Genomic DNA, 24,171 nt, shown 5'->3' with positions numbered 1-24,171 from the left:
ATGTGAAAGTATTCTTTATGTTTGGGGTTTTCGTTTTTTTTTTTTTTTTTTTTACCCCAGTAGTTGTAGCTTGGAATCGTCGTTACTGACAAGTTGAAAGCCTTTATGTTCCTAGGCAGGGTTAGAGTTTATAGTATAAGATGAATGACTAATCCCTTATTTCCCAGTTTTTTTGTTAATTGTTCATTATCTGTTAATTGTTCAGATATCTAAACACTTAGTCATTTTCTTATACTGAGGATTTTTTATTATAAAATGTCATTGAGTCCCAGATGAGGTTCTTGGAGGGTAGAGGTATAATGGGGCAGTTCAAATCCACCAGGCGCTCCTTGGAAACTCTTTGGGGCAGTTCTGCTCTGTCCTGTAAGGTCGCTATGGGGCGGAATCAACTCGACGGCAAAGGGTTTTTTTAGGTGGGTTTTAACCTTTGATTCTTTAATCATATGCTTTCTTTTGTACTGGTTTTGCTTCTATTAAAAACATGACAAATAAGGTCTTAGAAGCATACTTCTGTTCTCCTAAGGGTCAGTGGGTCTGGAGGCTCTTAGAATGTCTTGCTTTCAGCAGTATTTTTGCGGTTATACTTTCCGTTAATAGAAAACAAATGACTTCTCTAGTGGAGATGGGGGGTTTAGGTTGCAGTTAACTTTTCTGGCCCCTTTGAGAACAATAAGTCTTCTCTCTTTAGTAAACTGATCTTTGGCTACATAATTTTTGTAAACTCTTCCTATAGTCTGTCCTTTCTAAGTTGCTGATGGCAGCAGGAGGGTGGTGGGATTCCTTAGGAGCTTTCTTGTCCTTGTTGCCTTTGTTCATGTAGAAGGTGCAACAGCTGCTGTGGCTTATGCGTTTGTCTTAGTCTAGTCGCTGCTTTACATAGTCAATGTTTGGATAGTGGTTTAATCTTTCTGACTAATAACTGAGCAAGTCATCTGTCACTTAACTTGTAAGTTTTATAGTTATATTTTTTTCCTTTTGGATGTGTATTAAATTTAGACGTTTTAGTTTAGTTTTGTTTCTGTTAATCTTCACACCAGGTCTTTTCTGTGCTTTAGGTTGACTCTTCACCACACTGAAACCATTAGGAAAAATCCTTGTGGTTAACAGCAGAGGCTTCAGAGTGTAACCTGTACTCGGGCCTAGAAATAATTTTAAATGGCGACTGATACGTCTCAAGGTGAACTCGTCCATCCTAAGGCACTCCCACTTATAGTAGGAGCTCAGCTGATCCACGCGGACAAGTTAGGTGAGGTAGGGGCTGATGCATTCTTGAAGCTCACTCTTGGATCAGTCCCTGACTTCAGGCCCTGCTGGGTCCTTCTTGGTACTTGTTCCTTCCCCAACTTTGGGGAGCCTGGGTTGTAAATCTGAAAAATCAAATAAATAAAAAGCTCTTTCCATCTACCCTTTTCCCTCAGATTCCTGAGAAAACCTCCAATCGTCTAAATTTATTCCAAATCAAGTATAATTATTTATTTCCATCTGAAGTTCTGGCTAAAATAAAATACTTTGAAAAGTATTTCTTAAAAATCGTATTTCACTTAAAGAAAAAAAAGTATGAAAAGTAAATTGCATTGGATCCTGGAGTTGACTTGAAGAATTCTCCTACATCTTCTGACACCCAGTTAGGCCCCTTGAGAAAGAGAGAAAAGGGAATATTTTTATGTTTGTTTGATTATGACCATCTCTTCTCTTAGAAGGTAGAAGATAGCAACATGCCGATTCGTCGAGCTGTGAACTCTACCCGGGAAACTCCTCCCAAACGCAAGCTTGCTAGTGGGGAGGAAGAAAAACCAGGTAAAGTAAATCAGTAGTACAACTTCAAAAGGCAAAAGTTTCTACTCCAATTTAGAATGTTCTTTAAATCCCTTTGAACAGACTTTTTCTTTTTTCATGGCTAAATGTAAGTATACTAGGGGAATATCTGAAGACAGAAGTGATGGCTGACATTGCCAGACCAAGTGGGTAAAGTAAGATTTCTTCTTGTATCTGAAGATTTTTGGAGGGTGGAAATTTCATGTTCTTTTAATTAAAAACGGAAGAATGGTTGGGGGAGGACAGGAACAAAGACTAGCATCCTGGGTATAGACTGCCATATAGATGCACGCTCTGTGGAAGGGTGGGAGGAGGAAGATGGGACCAAAAGAGAACTAACAGACAACTTTGGGCTTTGGTATGGACAGTGGAAATCACCAAGAGGCCTTAAAGGGAGCAAATGAGTGATCAAATATTGGCCTGTAACTTTGGTGTTGGTGGAAAGAGTGGCCAAACAGAGTTGGGAGCATAATGAACAAGAAAAATGTAGACTCATCAACCTGGAATACTGGTGCTCCTTTCTACTATTTCTAACCACTTCTCTTTTTCACTGTCTTTCTTTTTCTTCTCATGACCTCTTTGTTTCTCTCCTTATCCTTTTCCATTTTTCCCTTCTCCCTTGCCTTTTATCTCAGGTTTTACCAGGGAGAGCACATTGTGCTTCCCTGGTCATGGCTGTTAGAACCAAATATTTGCTGACTAGCATAGATTAGGAATAGAAAATACATGCACCCTTGCTGCCTTTATCCCCTATTGCACCAGGGCAGACATCATTAACCAGTAAATACACTCTTTTCCGGAGCCCTGGTGGTGCAGTGGTTAAGTGTTTGGCTATTAACCAAAAGATCGGCGGTTCAAATCCACCAGCGCTCTTTGGAAACCCTATGGGGCAATTCTACTCGGTCTTATAGGGTCGCTGTGAGATGAAATCGACTTGACGGCACCAGGTTTTGGTTTTTCATATTGTTTTTTAACCCAATCTCGATTTAAAAAGAAAAATCCTCAGGTGAGTGCTCTACGCATTTTGGAAAAATTTTATTTTAGAAAAGTCAGCCAAGAATTCATAGAACTTGTGCACTGTAGAAGAACAGTAAGTCACTTTACAAATAATGTTTAATCTTCTTTCTACCCTATTAATTGTTTAAGGGATCATATAGCAAGTACATTATAGTATTTTATCCATGGAAACAATCAGATTTCGCTTGTGTTTTAAATTTTATGAATCCTACATTTCACACAGAGGCAGAGACAGTAGTTCAATGAGTTGGAAATAATGTCTTGCACATAGTACATACTCAGTAAACATCTGTTGACCAACTGAATCTTTATCGAGCCATAAACTTTTTTTTTTGCAATTATTTTTTATTGTGAAAATACACACAACATGTACATCAATTCAACAATTTCTGTATCCTGTATAATTCAGTGACATAATTACATTCTTCATGTTGTGTAGCCATTCTCACTAACCGTTTACAAATTTTTCTGCCACCGCTAAAATTAACTCTATGCTCCTTAAGCAAAACTCCCTCTTTTCCCTGCCCTTCCCACACCTGGTAACACTAATAATCTTTGTTATCTATACATTTGCTTACTTCACATAAGTGAGATCATATAGTATCTGTCCTTTCGTGCCTGACTGACTTTGCTTATGAGTCGGAATTGACTCGACGGCACTGGGTTTTTTTGGGTACTTTGCTTAGTATGATGTTTTCAAGGTTCATGCATGTTGTGGCAAGCATCAGGGCTTCATTTCTCTTTATGGCTGAGTAACAGTCCATTGTATGTATATACCACATTTTGTTTATCCATTCATCTGTTGATGGACATTTCAGTTGTTTATACCTTTTGACCGTTGTGAAGAGTGCTGAAGTGAACATTGGTGTACAGGTTTCTTTTTGTATTCCTGCTTTCACTTCTGTGTATTTATCTACAATTGGGATTGCTGGGTCACATGGTAGTTCTGTGTTCTACTCTTTGAGGAACTACCAAATCGTTCTCCGCAGCGACTGTACCATTTACATTCCTGGCAGCATTGGATGAGGGTTCCAGTTTCTCCACAACCTTGCCAACACCTGTTGTTTTGTTTTGTTTTTTGATCATTGACATTCTAATGGAGTGAAGTGGTATAACTCATAGTGTTTTCATTGACATCTCCCTAATAGAGTCCCTGGGTGACTACTAGCCAGAGGTTGGTGGTTCAAATCCTCCCAGAGGCCCTACTGTGAAAGGTCACAGCCATGAAAACTCAGTGGAGCAGTTCTGCTCTGCCTATGTGAGGTAACCGTGAGTTGGACTCCATGGCAAACAACAGCAGTGGCTAATGATGTTGGGCATCTTTTCATGTGCCTGTTGGCCATTTGAATATGCTCCTTGGTGAAATGTCTGTTCAAGTTCTTTGCCTATTTTTGATTGAGTTGCTTGTCTTTTTGTTGTAGGAGTTTTTTAAAAGCGTATTTTGAATATTAGACCTGGTCTTGATCCTCTAGTGCTGCTATAACAGAAGTACCACAAGTGGATGGCTTTAACAAAGAGAAGTTTATTCTCTCACAGTCCAGTAAGCTAGAAGTCCAAATTCTGGGCACTGGCTCCAGGGGAGGGCTGTCTCTCTCTGTCAGCTCTGGAGGAAGGTCCTTGTGATGCATCAGTCATCCCTTGGTCTGGGAGCATCTCAGCACAGGTCCAAAGGATGCGCTCTGCTCCCGGCACTGCTTTCTTGGTGGTATCAGGTCCCAATGTTTCTCTGCACGCTTCTCTCTCTCATATCTCAAAAGAGATTGGCTTTAGACATTGCCTGATCTTGTAGACCTCATCAGTATAATTGCCGCTAATCTATTTTATTACATCATAATGATAGGATTTACAACATCTAGGGAAATCACATCAGAAAATAAAATGGTAGACACTCACACAATCATACAAGGGAATCATGACCTAGCCGAGTTGATGTTTTTGGGGAACACCGTTCAATCCATGACAGAACCTTATCGATATGTGGTTCCCAGGGACCAGTTATTCTTAACCGTTTTGGGTAGTGAGCTTTTTAAGAATTTGATAAAAGCTATTGACAGTTTCCCAAGAAAATGCACACAAGCACCATTACAGACAAAATCTTGTATAAAATTCTCAGGGATTGGTTTCTCAGATACGAGTAACCAAGTTCTGACACTAGGGTACCTCCTATTCAGACCATCTTAAATACAATATTCCTATTGACACATTACATTTTCTCAAGTTTAGCTTTTTTTTTTTTTTTTTAATTTTTATTGTGCTTTAAGTGAAAGTTTACAAATCAGTCAAACTCTGATACAAAAATTTATAAACACCTTGGTATATACTCCTAATTGCCCTCCCCCTAATGAGACATCACACTCCTTCCCTCCGCTATCTCTTTTCGTGTCCATTCAGCCAGCTTCTGACCCGTCTAAAGTTTAGCTTTGATGATGCCTCTTTCCCTGTTCAAGTTTCTTTTTTTTTTTTTAATTGTGCTTTAGGTGAAAGTTACAGCTCAAATTCATACCATAAACTCTTAAGCAGTTATTCTAGAGAAGAGAAAGAGAAATTATAGCTCTACTATTACAGTAAAACCCAGGAAACAGTTCTTAGTTTTTCAGCCTTTTTGGAGTAAGGCAGTGTATAAATAAGCATAGGCTTAACAAATAGTTCTTACCCATTCAGCCAATTAGGGTAACCCCAGATCCATTCCTGTTGAGTTGATTCCGACTCACAGCAATCCCATAGGGTTTCCAAGGCTGTAAATTTCTTTGGAAGCAGACTGCCACATCTTTCTCCCAAGCAACTGCTGGCGATTTTGAACTGCTGACCTTTCAGTTAGCAGTGGCTTTAACCACTGTGCCACTAGGGCTCTATTGGGGTAAAACAAAGGTCATATTGTTGTGTGGGCAGACAGTAAAAGAGCTGATATAAAATATATCTTACTGTGGAAAACCTAAATGTAGTTACTATCTACATCGCCAAATGCCATTGTTACAATGAATTTCCAGCCTTAATACTTTGCCCTCCTAAGCGTATGAGAAACAGTTCTAGAAGCAGCGGAAGAGGCCAAAGAGGAACGAGAGTCAGTCACTTGCTGATCTACAGGTTTGCCCTAAAGCATTTTGTATAATCCTCATTACAACTCTATGAGGTAAGGGTGCTGGGACTTGGAGATGTCAGAGAACTTCCCCAAAGATCATCTGGATAGAAAGTTAGGAAGACAGGACTTGAATTCAGGTGTGTCTAATTCGAAAACCTCTGTTGGCTGAACAGTTACTAGAGGAGTTTTGGCTTATATGCAGGTGCAATTGAAGAACATAATCCAGGAAGAGACTTGCAAATGATAGCTGGCCAGTCTGAAATTCATCTTGCGATAGAATTTAGCTTGAGGCACTAGAAATTCTCTTATAATTTAACTTCTGTGGTTTTGGCATATGTGGCCAAGAAGGATGTGGCATATGTGTGAAGGCCACAAAGAAAGCCTCATCATTATCTCAGTAATTAGTTGATATAATTTAAATGACCGTGCTTTTCAAGCATATACTTTAATTTTTGGCCTGATTTTTGCCGCTGGAGTCCTTTTCTTTGAAGTCTCTGCTTAACTGCTGGGATTCTTTGCTTTTATAATAGCTGTTCAAAGAGACATGCTGAGAAAAAAAGGCATGGACAAACAACTGCAGACTTAGATATCCCACTTCTCATATTTCTACTCTCGCCCCAGCCATTCCACTTGAAAAGTACATGCTAATTTTCTAATACCTATTCTGTCCCTGAGATTTGTCTGTTACATTATAAAATGGCTATGTCTTAATTATGAGTTTCATCATTAGTATTGCAGAATAGAACAATCAAGAGATTTGATTTGGAGTAAAATGAGTTGATCTTCTTTTCTTACATAGTTTGGATAAACAACCACTTGAATAGGCAACTTAAGTGACAAAAAATGAAAGAAAACTGCACTCATAGTCATTTATCGTTCATCTCAGAATTTATCTCTTAATTGAAATATTTGGCTGCTCTGTTCAATAAGACAAGCTTTTACCTTTTTATTGACTCTGGCTCTCATATATCTATCTACCTGATCCAATTCTGTTCACCTAATTTTTAGAGCCAGACGTAAGTTCTGAGGAGTCTGCCTCCACTGTAGAAGAACAGGAGAATGAAACTCCACCTGCTACGTCTAGTGAGACTGAACAGCCGAAGGGGGAACCTGAGAGTGAGGAGAAGGAAGAAAACAAGTCTTCTGAGGAAGCCAAAAAAGAGTAAGGAATTATGCCTTCTTGCCATTTATAATTAAAGACTACTACCATTTATGAAAAGGACTATAGGTCAGAATGTTTTAAAGGGTTATAACACTGGCTTGATGCTAGGTATTTGCTGTTTGGATTTACCTTTTAAAGTTACCCTTTGAAATAGGTTTATTATGTAGTCGTGTGGCCTTTCAGAGTTTGCATTAGTTAGGAAAACAATGATTTGAATAATTCCCAGATCATCCTTTTTGGCTTTGGAGTGTTTTTGTGTTTAGAATTTGTTGTAGGGGTGTCTTATATTTTAAGCATTGTCAAAAGTTCAATAAGAAATGGAACAGGACTATAAAAATCTGACCTGAGGGACACTTCACCATTTTATTCCTACCTCTGTGCCAGGAGTGAATTGTCTTCATGTGCTTACGTTAGAAACATTGATCTATATTAAGCCATTGCCAGAGTGACCTGGTAGGAGAGCTGGTAGCATTCATTGCACTTTTATCACAGGTGGGCAGAACAGTTAAGAATTACTTTTTTTAAATAAAGGAGAAACTTAGTTATAGCTTTTCTTTCTAGGTGTTATCCTCAGGGAAGCCTTTATCCTTGTTTCATAGGTGTAAGAAAAGTCTGAAATTTACATGTTCTAGTAAATGGTAGTACATCGCCTCTGTGAGGTACATGGAATGATGCTATTATTACCTAGGATACTTAATAAGTAAGCCTTGCGGCAAACAATCTCATAATTACTGCAGCAACCTTGTGAGATAGTTGGTATTAAGTTACGGTTTTACAGCTGAGGAGACTAAGATTCAGATCCCTTACTAAGATCATAGAGCTAGTTAGTGTTGGAGCTACAAGTAAAATGCAGGTTTTCTAACTTTGAGCTTGAGTTCTTTCTACCATACTGTTGCCTCTGTTGTAATTGTTACTAGGATACATTTTTAAAATCTCTTCTGTGTACTGGGCCTTCACACCGGTGCAAATTTCTGTGGCTCCTTTCTCCTGCACCTAAAACAAATGACTTTTTTAGTTTATTTATAGTACCCAATTTTTTGCAATTGTTTTATTTCGTTAAATTGTACTTATTGTATGTATTACCTTAGTGTAATATTACCTAAATTAAAACATTGATTTTTATGCCTCCCTGGTCTTTTTCCTTTTCCTGGCCTTATAACTGTTTCTGGATAGTTTCTTTTGCATAATAACAATTCTTTGTTTTAAAGTGAGAAAGATCAGTCTAAAGAAAAGGAGAAGAAAGTGAAAAAAACAATACCTTCCTGGGCTACCCTTTCTGCCAGCCAGCTAGCCAGGGCTCAGAAACAAACGCCGATGGCTTCCTCCCCACGTCCCAAGATGGATGCGATCCTAACTGAGGCCATTAAGGCAAGTTTTTATTTCAAGCATTTCATCTTAGATTTATTCTGTTCATCTTTCGCTTGTTTAAAAATGGCATACTTGTGACCGGACATCAGACATTATGTTCTGCTCCCTAAAGAGACTTAAATAAAAGAATGCCATTGTGACATTCAGGTTTTTATAATATAATAATAACATTTGGTGAGCAGTGTTGATTTTTTAAAAAAAATTCAACTGTACCATAGTAAGTATTTTTAGCTTTAACTTTGTTTTACTCAGTGTGTTAGTTGAGACTTTGACATTGACTATAACTATATACGTATGTAGGGTCGCTATGAGTCAGAATTGAATCAGTGGCAGTGGGTGTGTATATATATATACACACACACTCACGTGTGTACACGTGTGTACATATATACACACATTATGTAATTAAAGACTGTTATGCAGTTTTAATTTGAAGGCTGAAAATATTAATTTAACAAACATGTAAAAGACCACCTTCTGTATGCCAGGCAGCGCTGCATGTGTATAGCATAGAATAAGACAGTGCGCTTGCCCTTGTGGACTCTTAATTGTGATTCAGGATAATTGAATAACGGTTAGAATTTTTGTTTAAAAAAAAAAAATCTGAGGTCTGCTTTTAAAACTCATTGATATTGGCAGAGGTTATCTTTCACACCTGAACTGTAAAAAACACTCTTAAAAACCTTATAACTTTGTTTCATCACTTTGCCTTCTAAAATACTTTCAAAAATTATCTTCCTCATTTAACTTTATGACTTTGCTGTAATGAAATGACTTTCATTAGCTTATGTAATCATTAGATATAGGTTTCTTACGTTAATTTTTAGATTATTTTGTAATCTGACTCTGCCTTTATCGAGTACTTTTTTCTGAGTAATTTTTCCCTGTTCATTCTGCTTGATCAGATGATAAGAAGAGTTAAAATAGGAGCCCCAGACTCCCTCATTCACAGGGTCCCTGTCACTGGGGTCCAAATCAGGATCGGGGAGAGAGGAATACACATCATTAACCAGGTGTCATGTAAATAGAAAGCAGCAACGTGGTTGTAATTTGCAGAGTTTGAGAAGTCAGCACTAACACATAAATTGAAAAAAGGTTTGCCTTCAGACCACTCTCTTCCCTCCAAGACTTCTTATCCTCTCACCTCATTAAGGAAACTCTCTTGGTTTAGATAGCTTGACTATAGTGAGATCTCTGTTTGTCCGTCATGTAGCCTTTCTTTAAGGATTTTACTTCGTGATAGCTAAGTCATTTTTTAGTGAGTTTGAGGGAACAGGGTTGTAGTGAGGACAGAGAAGGAGCTAAAATTTTGAAACAGTAAAACAAAAATGAAGTATAAATTAGACCTAAAGAATAGTTTATTACGATTGTGCATATTTGTACAGGTAATACTTATATAAAAGGTATGTTTTGTGCAGTATAACAAGTCGTGATTTCAGATCACTGATACAGTATTTTATATCAGATAGGAGTCCTGCTTTCTACTTCCATCTCATTATCAGTTTTGAGGGAACAAGGGATTATTTGTTTTAGCTTTTTAGAGTGTTCTTTTCTGCTCAGGTCTCTTTGCTTTCTATTTTCATTTAAGACCAGGAGTAAATTTCAGTAGGTTGCAATAGTTCAGAAACATTTACTTGAATTCATTGACCCCTATTAACACAACTTGTTTTGTGTTATGCACACAGTTCTGGCCCATCTCCCTGTGAGCTGTTTTTCTTTGTTGTTCAGTGAGAATGATGAGTAGGTGCTACATTCAGTTTATAGACAATGGCAACCCAAAGTTGGTGAACTAGCCCATTTAGATAAATAACAGATGCTATTTAACGTGCTTCAAAATTTAAAACATTTGGAAAAAAGTAACATTTGCCGCCTTTGTGACATGAATGAGCTACTTAAGTCTTCCATGGGCATTAGTCAAATGGAGTACAGATAAATAGGGTGGAAATGGAAAAAAAAAAAAAATAAACCAAACCCGCTGCCATCAAGTTGATTCCCACTTATAGCGACCCTCTAGGACAAAGTAGAACTGCTCCATAGGGTTTCCAAGGCTGTGAATGCTTGCAGAAGCAGACTGCCATACCTTTCTCTCCTGGATCAGCTGATGGGTTTGAAAAAGTGACCTTTTGAAGCATGTGGTTCAACACTGCACCACCAGAGTTCCCAGAGATGGAAAAGGGCACTTTAAACCCCAGGAAAATGCCCTCATTATTATACACAATTCCGCTTAAGACACTGTCATTTCTAAACCCAGTTTTATGCCATTTATTTGGAATATCTTTGCTTGTACTCTCTCCGGATGTCGGCACAGAACCTGCAGTGAGATATTTGTCTGAGCCAAAGCTCATGCCATAAAATGGACCAGATTTGTGATCCTGCAAATGATAGAAACTCCTGCTTTCCTCATTTTGATATGAGTATTGACTAGAGTTAAAATAGGAAGATATTTTTCATTAACGTACAATGTTGTTCACGTGTTGCATGGTCTCTATAGTTGTTTAAGATTATTGTTGCAGAAAATGTTTAATAATTCTTTATTTCCCCACAGCCATTATGAACTGACATTACCTGAAATACTGTTTACTCTTCCTGCCATTTTTATCATCAGTTACCGAGTTCTCTGCCAAAATAATGTTTTCGAAAACATATATGTTAGGCTCTGTATGTAATTAAAAACAGCTAATTTAAAGTAATGTGTTATGGTTTGATAAATCTGTTCTCTAGGCGTGCTTCCAGAAGAGTGGTGCATCAGTGGTTGCTATTCGAAAATATATCATCCATAAGTACCCTTCTCTGGAGCTGGAGAGAAGGGGCTATCTCCTTAAACAAGCACTGAAAAGAGAATTAAATAGAGGTGTCATCAAACAGGTATCAAACAGTTGTTTACTGTAATAATAAGATCATTTCATTATGTGTAAAGTACAAGTCAATATTTGGTAAAATTTAGGTTTTTTATGCCTTTCTTGTTAAAAATAAGTTATGTGATGACGAAATGCTTAAGCTAAACCGAGCTTTATTATCCGAGAATAGGTTTCTAAAACACTGGTGCTAGTTATTCTTCTTCTAGAGATCAAAAACAATAGATAGTGTGATTTTTTTATACCTTCTTACAACTCTTAATTGAATTCATTTTGGGGACTGTTTAGTCTTGAGAGCATATAGTGCTGAAGATAAGAAATGGAGTTTAAGGAATACTTGCTATTTTAACAGCAAAAAGGATAATTGTTCCTCTCTTAGGTTTGTTAGCTTTAAAGCCTAACTTAAATGACTAGACTTGTTACCATTATAAATTAGCTGTGTAAATAAGCTCACCTTAACTTATTAGTATCTAAAACTATTGCAGCCTGTTAGGAGCATCAGAGAAGGCTTAGTGAATTGGTACTAATATAAAACCAATATTGATTTCAGGCATAAATCCGTTTTACGTTGCAGAGTGCATCAAGGCATTGCTTAGCGTCATTGACATCTAAAGCTGGCAAGGACCTTCTGTAACACTCTTCAGAGGTCCAGAGTGATGAAATAACTACCAAGGCTCCATAGTAGTGGCAAAGATGGTTCCAAGAGCCTAGTTGACCACCCTCCCAGAGTCTTAGTGCCCTTCTTCTGTACTTTGCTGCATCATTTGATTAATACAGAATTCTCTGCCAGTCAGGCGTTTAAATTCTTTTTAGGAACTTTCAACCAGTGTTTAATTCACAAATATATATAGAGTGCCTTCTATACGCCAGGCTTTTGGGGGGCCCATCATGAAAAAATTAGAGATTCCTGCTGTGTGATACTTGTATTTTACTTTCTTCAAAATGTTGTAAAAATCATGTTTAAATAGCTCTTAAAATGATGATTGTTTAGAAGGTAATACCTAGCCAGTGTAATTATTAGAGCCAAAGATCCATCCTATGTCATCGTCTACGTCAGCCAAGCTTAGCAGCCGGCTTTGTGTTTTTCTTTAGGAAAATTCAGTTCGTGACCTCTTATAGGCTGACCCTCAGTTTTGATGCTTGAACAATAGTTAATAAGCTGAAAGCATTTCCTCTCGAGTGCTACCTTAATAGCAGTGTAGGTAAAGCTAAGGTGTAGAGGACTTGGGTTGTTGTGAATCAATTTCAAAGGTCTGAAAGTGCTTTGTAAATTGTAGAAATATCCTATAGGACATACCATTGTGTACAGTGTCTAAAAACTTATTAGATAACCTTTCCATATGCAAAAATAATCTGTAATTGGTAAACTGTAAAAAACAAGTGGCCTGAGACCAACTAGGCTGTAACTTTTGCCAAGGAGCTACCTTTCTTCCAGGACACTAAGGGCTTTTCGCAGTTTCCCTGAAAGATTGTGTCTGTTCCTTCCATGGACTTTTTTTATTTGCCTGTTGCATTTTTTGTTTTTTTGTTGAGAATATACACAGCAAAACATATTCCAATTCAAACAGAACCCATATCTCACACCATACACGCAAAAAGTAACTCAAAATGGATCAAAGACCTAAATATAAATCCTAAAATGATAAAGATTATGGAAGAAGAAATAGGGACAATGCCAGTGACCCTAATAGATGTCATAAATTCAATACAAACCATAACGTAACAGTGCACAAACACCAGAAGATAAACTAGATGATTTGGAGCTCCTAAAAATTAAACACTTAAGCTCATCAAAAGACTTCACCAAAACAGTAAAAAGAGAACCTACAGACTGAGAAAAAATTTTTGACTACAACATAACTGACAAGGATCTAGTCCCTGAAATCTACAGAATACTTCAACACCTCAACAACAAAAAGACAATCCAGTTAAAAAATGGGCAAAGCATATGAACAGACATTTCACCAAAGAAGACATTCAGGCGACTAACAGACACACTGTGATCGCTAGTCATGAGAGAAATGCAAATAAAAACTACAGTGAGATACCATCTCACCCTGACATTACTGGCACAAATCAAAAAAACAGAAAATAACAAATGGCAGAGAGGCTGCAGGGAGCTTTGAACTCTTACGCACTGCTGGTGGGAATGTAAAACGGTACAACCATTTCAGAAAACGATATGGCTCTTCCTTAAAAAGCTAGAAATAGAAGTACCATACGATCCAGCAGTCCCACTCCTAGAAATATGTCTTAGAGAAATAAGCGCCGTCACACGAATAGACATATCCACACCCATGTTCATTGCAACATTATTCACAATAGCAAAAAGATGGAAATAACCTAAGTGCTCATCAACAGATGAATGGATAAACTATGGTACATACACACAATGGAATACTATGCCACAGTAAAGCAAAAACACAAGGAGACAAGGTCTAGAAGGCAGAACGTTGACATGTTGTGGGGCTGTTAACCAGCGTCATAAAACAATACGTGTACTAACTGTTCAATGAGAAACTAGTTTGTTCTGTAAACCTTCATCTAAAGTACAATTAAAAAAACAAGAGGCTTAAAACCAAACCCGTTGCCGTTGAGTCAGTTCCAACTCATAGCGACCCTGTAAGACAGAGTAGAACTGCCCCATGGGGTTTCCAGGGAGTGCCTGGTGGATTCAAAATGCCAAACTTTTGGTTAGCAGCCATAGGTTTTAACCACTAAAAAACAATCTTTGGTAGTTACGAAGGAGGGGAGGAATGAGGATGGAAAGTCAGTAACTAGATAATAGGCAGTGTTAACATTGGTGAAAGGAAAGACAACGTAAGAGGGGAAGTCAGCACAACTTGATCAAGGCAAAGCCATAGAAGCTTCAGAGATACATCCGAACACCTCGAGGGACCAGGTTACTAGGGCTGAGGGCTGGGGACCATGGTCTTGAGGGACATCAGGTCAGTTGGCATAACGTGGTTCATAAAGAAAATGTTCTGCATCCTACTTTGGTGAGTATTGTCTAGGGTCTTAAAAACTTGAGAGCAGCCATCTAAAATCTGTTGGTCCCATCACATTCGGAGCAAAGGAGAAAACCCTAAGACACAAGGAAAATATAATCCAAAGGACTAATGGACCGTGTGAACCATAGCCTCCACTAGCCTGAGCTCAGAACTAGATGGTGCCCAGCTACCAACACAGATAACTCTAACAGGGATCACAATAGAAGGTCCCAGACAGAGCAGGAGAAAAATGTAAAACAAAATTTAAATTTGCAAAAAAAAAAAAAAACACCTGACTTACTGGTCTGAAAGAGACTGGAGGAACCCCAGGACTATGGCTCCGGACACTCTGCTAACTCAGAACTGAAGCCATTCCTGAAGTCCAGCTTTCAGCCAAAGAGTAACCAGAAAACCAAACCTGCTGTTATCGAGTTAATTCCAACTCATAGCGACTCTGTAAGACAGTAGAACTGACTCATAGAGTTCCAAGGAGTGCCTGGTGGATTCGAGCCACTGACCTTTTGGTTAGCAGCTGTAGCTCTTAACCACTGTGCCACCAGGGATTCCAGCCAAAGATTAGACAGGTCTATAAAACAAACAACACATGTGAGGAACGTGTTTCTTAGTTCAGTCGAGTGTATGAGAACAAATGGGCAACACCTGCCCAAAAGCAAAGATGAGAAGGCAGGAAGGGACAGAAAAACCAGATGAATGGACCGGGGAAACCTGAGGTGTAAAGGGAAAGAGGGCGTAAATGGATTGCGCTGGGTCCCCCAGAAATGTATGTTGGGTAGGGTAGGCCATGATTACCAGTATTATATGATTGTCCACCATTTTGTCACCTGATGTGGTTTTATTATATGTTGTAAATCTTACCTCTGATGTTATGAGGCAGGATTAGAGCCAATTATGTTAATGAGGCAGAACTTAATCTACAAGACGAGGTCGTGCCTTAAGTCATTCCCTCTTGAGATATAAAAGAGAGAAGCCTGCAGAGAGATGGGGGGACCTCATACCACCAAGAAAGCAGTGCTGGGAGCAGAACACATCACTTGGATCCGGGGTTCCTGTGCTAAGAAGCTCCTAGGCTGGGGGAGCATTGATGAGAAGGACCATCCTTCGGAGCTGACAGAGAGAGAGAGCCTTCCCTTGGAGCTGGCACCTGAATTCAGACATCTAGCCTACTAGACTGTGAGAGAATAAATTTCTATTATAGCAGCACTAGATAGCTAAGATGGGGACAGTGCTGACTCATTGTGGGGAATGCAACCAATACGAAAACAATTTGTGTATAGATTTTTGAATGAGAAACTAATTTGCACTGTAAACTGCCACCTAAAACAACAAAATTAAAAATAATACACTAATTCAGCAGTTTGTATGTGTACAATTTAGTAACATTGATTACATTCTTCAAGTTGTGTGTACGTTCTCACCTTCTTTTTCTCAGTTATCCTCCTCCATTAACATAAACTCAGTGCTCCTTTAAGATTCCTATCTAATCTTTCAAGTTGCTGTTGTAAATTTGATCCATTATAGTTCTTAAAAGAGCATAATGTTCAAGGCAGACCTTTCTTACTACCTAAGTTAAACTATTATTTGGTTTTAAGAAGACTTCAGGGGATATTTTGGGTTTAAGATTTAAAGGTATCTCAAGATGATAGTTTTGGGGGTTCATCTACCCTCCATGGCTCCAGAAAACCTGGAGTCCATGAGTATTTGAAATTCTGGTCTGTGTTTTCCCCCTTTTGATCAAGATTCTTCTGTAGAATCTTTGATCAAAACATCCAGTAATGGTAGCCAGACACCATCCATTTATGATCTGTTGGCAAAGGAGGCAGTTGGTGTTCATGGAGGCAGTTAGCCACACATTCCACGTCCTCCTCTTATTCCTGACTGTCCTTCCTCAAGTGAATAGAGATCAATTGTTGTGACTTCGATGGCCACTTGCAAGCTTTTAAGATCCCAGGCACTATACAATGAACTAGGAGGTACAACAGAAACACTAAACATGTTATTAGGCCAATTAACTGGGATGCCATGGAACTTTTTTTCAAAAGCTTGTAGTAGACTATTTAACCTGGTATCACAATAGCATTCTTCCTCAGCTTTGTAGATAAAAGCTCAGAGAAGTAACTCGGTTGTTAGTATTGAATAGCTGGATGGTACCAGGAAGTTCAGTCCCAAGCCTTTTGACTCCTCATCCACTGTTCTTTTTTCTCTGAAGAGTTAAACAGTACTTGACATTAGCTCTTGCGTTACCGTTTTCTGTAATCCCATTAGTCTAGTATAAAGTTTAAATGTGAATACCAGAATAATGTAAAAAGAAAGTATTGGTTATTGCTATTAAAATTAAGTTTTATTTTAGGTAAAAGGAAAAGGTGCTTCTGGGAGTTTTGTTGTAGTTCAGAAATCAAGAAGAACACCGCAGAAAGCCAGAAACAGAAAGGTGAGAAGAGTGTGCTATAGTTAAATTGAGCACTGTAATACTATTTAAACAAAAAAAACAAAAAACCGACCTGCTATCGTCAAGTTGTTTCTGACCTATAGCAACCCTAGAGGACAGAGTAGAACTGCCCCATAGGGTTTCCAGGGGGCAGCTGGTGGATTTGAACTGCCAGCCTTTTGGTTAGCAGCCATATCACTTATCTACTGTGCCACCAGGGCTCCATGATACTATTAATAATGTTAAAAAAAAAAAAAAAGCCTTTATTGAGTGTTCACTGTGTGCCAGACAGTGTACAAAGTGCGGCCTTTCTTGGGGTCTGACTTACCATTATATCTTTTTTATAGAAGAAAAAAACTAAGCCCTAGAGAGGCTATAAGTAATTTGCTTATTATCAGGCACCTGTTGTTGTTTGTTGTTAGGTGCTGTCAAGTTGGTTCCAACTCATAGCAACCCTAATTTGCTTATTATCAGCCACCTAGAGAGTGGAATATAGGAGTCCCTGAGTGGTGCAAACAGTTAAGCACGTGGCTACTAACCAAAAAGTTGGTGGTTCAAACTACCCAGCAGCACCACGGAAGAAAGTCCCGGTGATCTGATTCCGAAAGGTCCCAGCCGTTGAAAACCCTGTGCACAGCAGTCTGCCCTGAAACACGTGGGGTTGCCACGCGTCGGAATCCACTGGATGGCAGCAGGTGTTTGGTTTGGTACATAAATTATACTGCTTCCTGGGAAATGTCCTTTAAACTACAGGAGGCATGCAAGTACATTTACCCAGTGCTAGACCCCAGAACAGTTTTGATCCAGGACAGTTTTTCTTCTGTTTGTAAATGTTAACACTCCCCTTCCGAGACACACAATTCACTTATGTAAAGTATATCTGCATGCTATAATGAAATACCTAGTATTTCATTTACGTCAACAGTTGAAATCATGAATATTCTTCTACATCTTTGTTTTTATAACTCTGAAGATTTTTACACTTTCTTCATAGAACTTTGAGACACTTCCAAAATGAGCTTTTGTGCATTGGTTTCTGGTACTACATGACCCTTTTTGTTCTTGTTATTGCTGTTAAAGAATTAATATCTTTAAAGTATATCATGCCTTTTTACTTTTACATGCGGATTTAACTCTTACAGTGAATTGGAGGTTTTTATCTCAAAGAAATTGTCACACAAGTGATGTTACACCACTGTGGTATGATTTGTTTGTGTGCAAAGAAGTGGCAGTTTTCTAGTAGCCAGTTGTTTTGGCAATCAACTGAGCAGTCAGTCTTCAGCAAAGAGAAATGAAACACAAGTTTTTCAAAATTTGAAATGTAAATTTGTAAAGCCTTCGAGTTGTATTTAGAAACACTTGAACAGAAAGCAGTATATTCTATAATGGTAATTTTTGGATCCTACATTTCAGAAGACTCCTGCAGTGGATCCAGAACCGCAAGTAAAATTGGAGGATATCCTCCCTCTGGCCTTCACGCGCCTTTGTGAACCTAAAGAAGCTTCCTACAGTCTCATCAGGAAATATGTGTCTCAGTATTATCCTAAACTTAGAGTGGACATCAGGTAGGAGCCGTCGGCTTGGATTTTAAAATACATCTGCTTCTGTTTACTAGACTTGAAGAACTTTAATTTCCCTAGCCTTTTTTCATGAAACAGGAGAAAGATTAAATATTCCAGACAGATTAACTGAGCTAGGAATAAAAGCTTTTATGGGTGTTTTTGTTTTTTTTTTTTGTCCCGTTATGTTTTCCTTTTTATATCTCCATGCGTAGTTCCTTTTAAAGCTCAAACCACATATTCTTTTTTTTTAATGTACTTTAAGTGAAAGTTTACAAATCAAGTCAGTCTGTCACATAAAAGCTTATATACACCTTACTCCATACTCCCACTTACTCTCCCCCTAATGAGTCAGCCCGCTCCCTCCTTCCAGTGTCTCCTTTCGTAACAATTTAGCCAGTTTCTAACCCTCTCTACCCTCCTATCTCCCCTCTAGACTTGAGATGCCAACACAGTCTCAAGTGTCCGCCCGATACAAGTAGCTCACTCTTCACCAGCATCTCTCTCCAACCCATTGTCCAGTCCCTTCCGTGTCCGATGAGTTGTCTTCGGGAATAGTTGCTGTCCTGGGCCAACAGAAGGTTTGGGGACCATGACCACCGGGATTCTTCTAGTCCTAGTCAGACCATTAAGTCTGGTCTTTTTATGAGAATTTGGGGTCTGCAACCCACTGTTCTTCTGCTCCCTCAGGGGTTCTCTGCTGTGCTCCCTGTCGGGGCAGGCATCGGTTGTGGCCAGGCACCATCTAGTTCTTCTGGTCTCAGGATGATGTAAGTCTCTGGTTCATGTGGCCCTTTCTGTCTCTTGGGCTCATAGTTATCGTGTGACCTTGGTGTTCTTCATTCTCCTTTGATCCAGGTGGGTTGAGACCAATTGATGCATCTCAGGTGGCCGTTTGTTAGCATTTAAGACCCCAGACGCCACACTTCAAAGTGGGATGCAGAATGTTTTCATAATAGAATTATTTTGCCAATTGACTTAGAAGTCCCCTTAAGCCATAGTCCCCAAACCCCCGCCCTTGCTCTGCTGACCTTCGAAGCATTCAGTTTATCCCGGGAACTTCTTTGCTTTTGGTCCAGTCCAGTTGAGCTGACCTTCCATGTATTGAGTATTGTCCTTCCCTTCACCTAAGGTAGTTCTTGTCTACTAACTAATCAGTAAATAACCCTCTCCCACCCTTCCTCCATCCCCCCTTCATAACCACAAAAGTATGTGTTCTTCTCAGTCAAACCACATATTCTTTTTCAGGACCCTGATACACTATCTTTTTCGTTTTTTGTCAGCTGCTAGGATATTCATTGTTGAACACTGTGTCCTCACCAATGCTCATGAATTTTATTTAGAGTTATGGCCAAGAACACAAGAAAATTCAGGCTTGTGTAAACACTTAACATCTACATATAAATAGCATAATAGCTTCATCATTTAAACATATACAGGCAGTCCCTGATTACGAACGAGTTCCATTCTTAAGTTTGTCTTTAAGTCGAATTTGTACCTAAACCGAAACAGGTATAGTTCATATCTGATGTCAGTTAATCAAATGTTTGTCTTAGTATATAGTGTACCTTTCTGTGTATTAAAAACATTAAATACTTCCAGATACAGAAAAACATCTTTAACGTAATACAATAATAATGTTTTGATGCACATCACAAAGTAGCACCCATTCATTGTTGCAGACCATTGTGTGCAACTCTAATTTTTAACATAACAGGCTTTAGGGGGGCTGGTTCGCAACTGCGGGCTGTACCTAATTCACACGTTCATAACCTTGGGGCTGCCTGTAATAGAAAATTCTGAGAGAATTTTGATGATAATTCATTTGTAAACCTTGCAACTTAAAAACATCTTGACTGATTATTTAGATAGTCACACGTGCTTGGTTGTGGAATCATGCAGGCATATTTGTTTAAATTGTGATTCACAGAATTTGTATTTTGAGTATGTTTTTGTAAGATTTTCATTGTGATAACTTTTGGAAATTTGTGTTTAACCCACGGTTCTGTCTACGGATATAACTATATGGAATGCACATTGTTCTCATCAGTTTAGTAGCAGCATTGACTCGTATTACTGAAGAATACAGTTAGAGTTGCTGAGGCGTGAGCCCAGAAATCACATTTTCAGAAAAGCACTTAGTGCTATTCCAAGTGCCAAATTAAAGAGTTAGTAAAATAGTGCAAAAGAAAGGGGAATCATAGAAAATCTGAAATTCCTATCTTGATATTTCTGTGCTTGTTATGCCCTTAGTATAGTAGTAATAACCACAGTTGCAACTGGATCAGGAATGCATTTGTATGATGCACTTAAAGATAGAAACATGTTTCACTTTTATCCCCCTTTGTTGTTGCCATTAGGTGCCATCGGTTCTGACTCATAGTGACCCTGTGCGTAACAGAACAAAACACTGTCTGGTCCTGCACCATCCTTACAATCGTTGTTATGCTTGAGCCCGTTGTTGCAGCCACTGTGTCAGTCCGCCTTGTTGAGGACCTTCTTCTTTTCTGCTGACCCTGTACTTTACCAAGCATGATGGCCTTCTTCAGGGACTGATCTCTCCTGACGGCATATCCAAAGTATTATAAGATGCAGTCTCGCCATCCTTGCTTCTAAGGAGCATTCTGGTTGTGCTTCTTCCAAGACAGATTTGTTCATTCTTTTGGCAGTTCATAGTATGTTCAATATTCTTCTCCAACACCACAATTCAAAGGGGTCAATTCTTCTACGGTCTTCATTATTCATTGTCCAGCTTTCACATGCATATGACACAATTGAAAATACCATGGCTTGGGTCCGGCACTCCTTAGTCTTCAAGCTAACATCTTTGCTTTTCAATACTTTAAAGAGGTCCCTTGTAGCAAATTTGCCCAAGGCAATACTTCTTTTGATTTCTTGACTGCTGCTTCCATGGGTGTTGATTGTGGATCCAAGTAAAATGAAATCCTTGACAACTTCAATCTTTTCTCCATTTATCATGATGATGTTTATTGCTCCAGTTGTGAGAATTTTTGTTTTCTTTATGTTGAGGTGTAATCCATACTGAAGGCTGTGATCTTTGATCTTCATCAGTAAGAGCTTCAAGTCCTGTTCAGTTTCAGCAAGTAAGGTTGTGTTATAACGCAGGTTGTTAATGAGTCTTCCTCCAATCCAGCTTCATACAGCCCAGCTTCTTGGATTATTTGCTCAGCATACGGATTGAATAGGTATGGTGAAAGGATACAACCCTGACGCACACCTTTCCTAACTTTAAACCACGCAGTATCCCCTTGTTCTGTTCGAACGACTTCCTCTTGATCTCTCTGCAGGTTCCTCATGAGCACAATTAAGTGTTCTGGAATTCCCGTTCTTCTCAATGTTATCCATAATGTGTTATGATCCACACAGACAAATGCCTTTGCATAGTCAGTAAAACACAGGTAAACATCCTTCTGGTATTCTCTACATTCAGCCAGGATCCATCTGACATCAGCAGTGATATCCCTGGTTCCACATCCTCTTCTGAATCTGGCTTGAATTTCTGGGAGTTCCCTGTCTTTATACTGCTGTAGCCACTTTTGAATGATCTTCAGCAAAATTTTGCTTGTGTGTGATATTAATAATATTGTTCAATAATTGCCTCATTCAGTTGGATCACCTTTCTTGGGAATTGGCATAAATATGGATCTCTTCCAGTCAGTTGGCCAGGAAGCTGTCTTCCATATTTGTTGGCATAGACGAGTGAGCACCTCCAGTGCTGCATCTGTTTGTTGAGACATCTCAATTGATACTCTGTCAATTGCTGGATCCTTATTTTTCGCCAGTGCCTTCAGAGCAGCTTGGACTTCTTCCTTCAGTAGCATCAGTAGCATCAGTTCCTGATGATATGCTACCTCTTGAAATGTTTGAACATCGACTAATTCTTTTTGGTATAATGATTCTGTGTATCCCTTCCATCTTCTTTTGATGCTTCCTGCATTGTTTAATATTTTCCCCATAGAATCCTTCGCTATTGCAACTCGAGGCTTGAATTTTTTCTTCAGTTCTTTCAGCTTGAGAAACGCTGACCATGTTTTTCCCATTTGGTTTTCTATCTCCAGCTCTTTGCACAGGACGTTATAATACTTTACTTTGTCTTCTCAAGCCTCCCTTTGAAATCTTACGTTCACTTCTTTTACTTTACCTTTTCTTCCTTTTGCTTTAGCTGCTGGACGTAGGAGCGCAAGTTTCAGAGTCTCATTTGACACCCATCTTGGTCTTTTCAGTGACCTCTTGCTTTCTTCATGTGTGATATCCTTGATGTCATTCCACAACTCGTCTGGTCTTCGGTCATTAGTGTTCAACGCATCAAATCTATTCTTGAGATAGTTTCTAAATTCAAATGGGATATACTCAAGGTCATATTTTGGCTCTCGTGGACTTGCTCTGATTTTCTTCAGTTTTGGCTTGTACTTGGATTTGAGCAGTTGATGACCTGTTCCACAGTTGTCCCCTGGGCTTGTTCTTACTGATATTGAGCTTTTTCACTGTCTCTTTCCACAGATGTAGTCGATTTGATTCCTTTGTGTTTCATCTGGCGAGGTCCATGTGTATAGTCACCGTTTATGTTGGTGAAAAAAGGTATTTGCAATGAAGAAGTCGCTGGTTTTGCAAAATTTCATCATTTGATCTCTTTATGCTCTACTTTTTGGTGACTGGAGATCCTGTGTTCCCTGAGCTTTTTTTTGTCTTTATGGTTCTACTCTACTTACATAATACTGTGTGTTGCCACCAGTGTAACTTCGCTTCGTGTCTAGTCTTGTGAAACATTTCCCATCACCATCTTATCTTGAAACAAAATTTGCCTGATAATAGCTTGTCAACCCAAAGATGCTAGTGAACCTGAAGACCTTTTCCCATGATTCTTTTCTCCTCTTTACTTTTGTGAAACCATGTTGATTTCCTCCACCTCTGGCCATAGAGGAGTTCTGTTATACATACGTTTAACTTGAAAAATTCAGCTATCTGTGTTGTTAGGTGCCATTAAGTCAGCTTGTTATATTATACATAGCAGCCCTATGCATAAAAGATGAAAATGTTGCCCAGTCCTGTGCCATCCTTGCAGTTGTTGCTGTGTTTGAGCCTGTTCTTGCAGACAGTGTCAGTCTATCTCGTTGAGGGTTGCCCTCTTTTTTGCTGACCCTTTACTTTACCAAGCATGATGTCTTTCTCTGGCAATTGTTACCTCTTGATGACATGTCCAAAGTAAGTGAGAGGGAGTTTCTCTATCCTGGCTTCTAAGGAACATTCTGACTGTACTTTCTCTAAGATTAATTTATTCATTTATCTGGCAGTCCATGGCATAGTCGGTATTCTTTGCCAGTACCACAATTCTAATAGGTCAGTTCTTCTTTGGTCTTCCTTTTTCATTGTCCAGCTTTCATATGTATATGAGGCGATTAAAAATACCATAGCATGGGTTAGAAGCACTTGAGTCATCAAAGTGTCATCTTTGCTTTTTAACACTTTTTTAAAGAGATCTTCTGCCGCAGATTTACCCAATGCAGTATGTCCTTTGACTTCTTTTTTTGTTTTTCTTAATTGTGCATTAAGTGAAGGTTTACAGAGCAAATCAGTTTCCTATTCAATAATTTATAAACAAATTGTTTCATGATGTTGGTTGCAGTCCCCGCAGTATGTCAGCACTTTCCCCATTATCACCCCGAGGTCCCCGTTTCCATTCATCCGATATTCCTGTCCCATCCTGCCGTCTCATCTTTGCTTTTGGGCCGATGTTGTCCATTTGGTCTCATATAGATGGTTGTTCCAAGGAGCATTTTCCTCATGGATATTAAACTGTTTATTTTATGGGCCTGTTCATTGTTGGGCTGAAAGATGATCTCTGGGAACGGCTTTAGTTCT

General features: G+C 38.9%; 1 protein-coding gene across 7 annotated transcripts in view; it reads left to right on the top strand.

Moving 5' to 3' along the window:
* HP1BP3 (heterochromatin protein 1 binding protein 3) overlaps positions 1–24,171 on the top strand; it is a 49,400-nt gene that overhangs the window by 7,847 nt on the left and 17,382 nt on the right. For 3 of the 7 annotated variants that reach the window (XM_064281413.1, XM_064281414.1, XM_023551971.2), the window contains 7 exons: positions 1,056–1,251; positions 1,698–1,797; positions 6,920–7,073; positions 8,282–8,441; positions 11,163–11,306; positions 16,655–16,735; positions 18,146–18,297. In XM_064281413.1, the coding sequence (XP_064137483.1) occupies positions 1,156–1,251; positions 1,698–1,797; positions 6,920–7,073; positions 8,282–8,441; positions 11,163–11,306; positions 16,655–16,735; positions 18,146–18,297 (887 nt within the window). In that variant the 5' untranslated portion in view covers positions 1,056–1,155. Of the gene's footprint in view, positions 1–1,055; positions 1,252–1,697; positions 1,798–6,919; positions 7,074–8,281; positions 8,442–11,162; positions 11,307–16,654; positions 16,736–18,145; positions 18,298–24,171 lie in introns of those variants that run through there. The other 4 variants (XM_064281416.1, XM_064281417.1, XM_010593036.3 and 1 more) reach the window with 4 other exon arrangements.

The sequence above is a fragment of the Loxodonta africana genome, chromosome 3 (genome assembly GCF_030014295.1).
Source record: "Loxodonta africana isolate mLoxAfr1 chromosome 3, mLoxAfr1.hap2, whole genome shotgun sequence".
NCBI lineage: Eukaryota > Metazoa > Chordata > Mammalia > Proboscidea > Elephantidae > Loxodonta > Loxodonta africana.
This window is presented reverse-complemented; position numbering and strand designations above follow the sequence as displayed.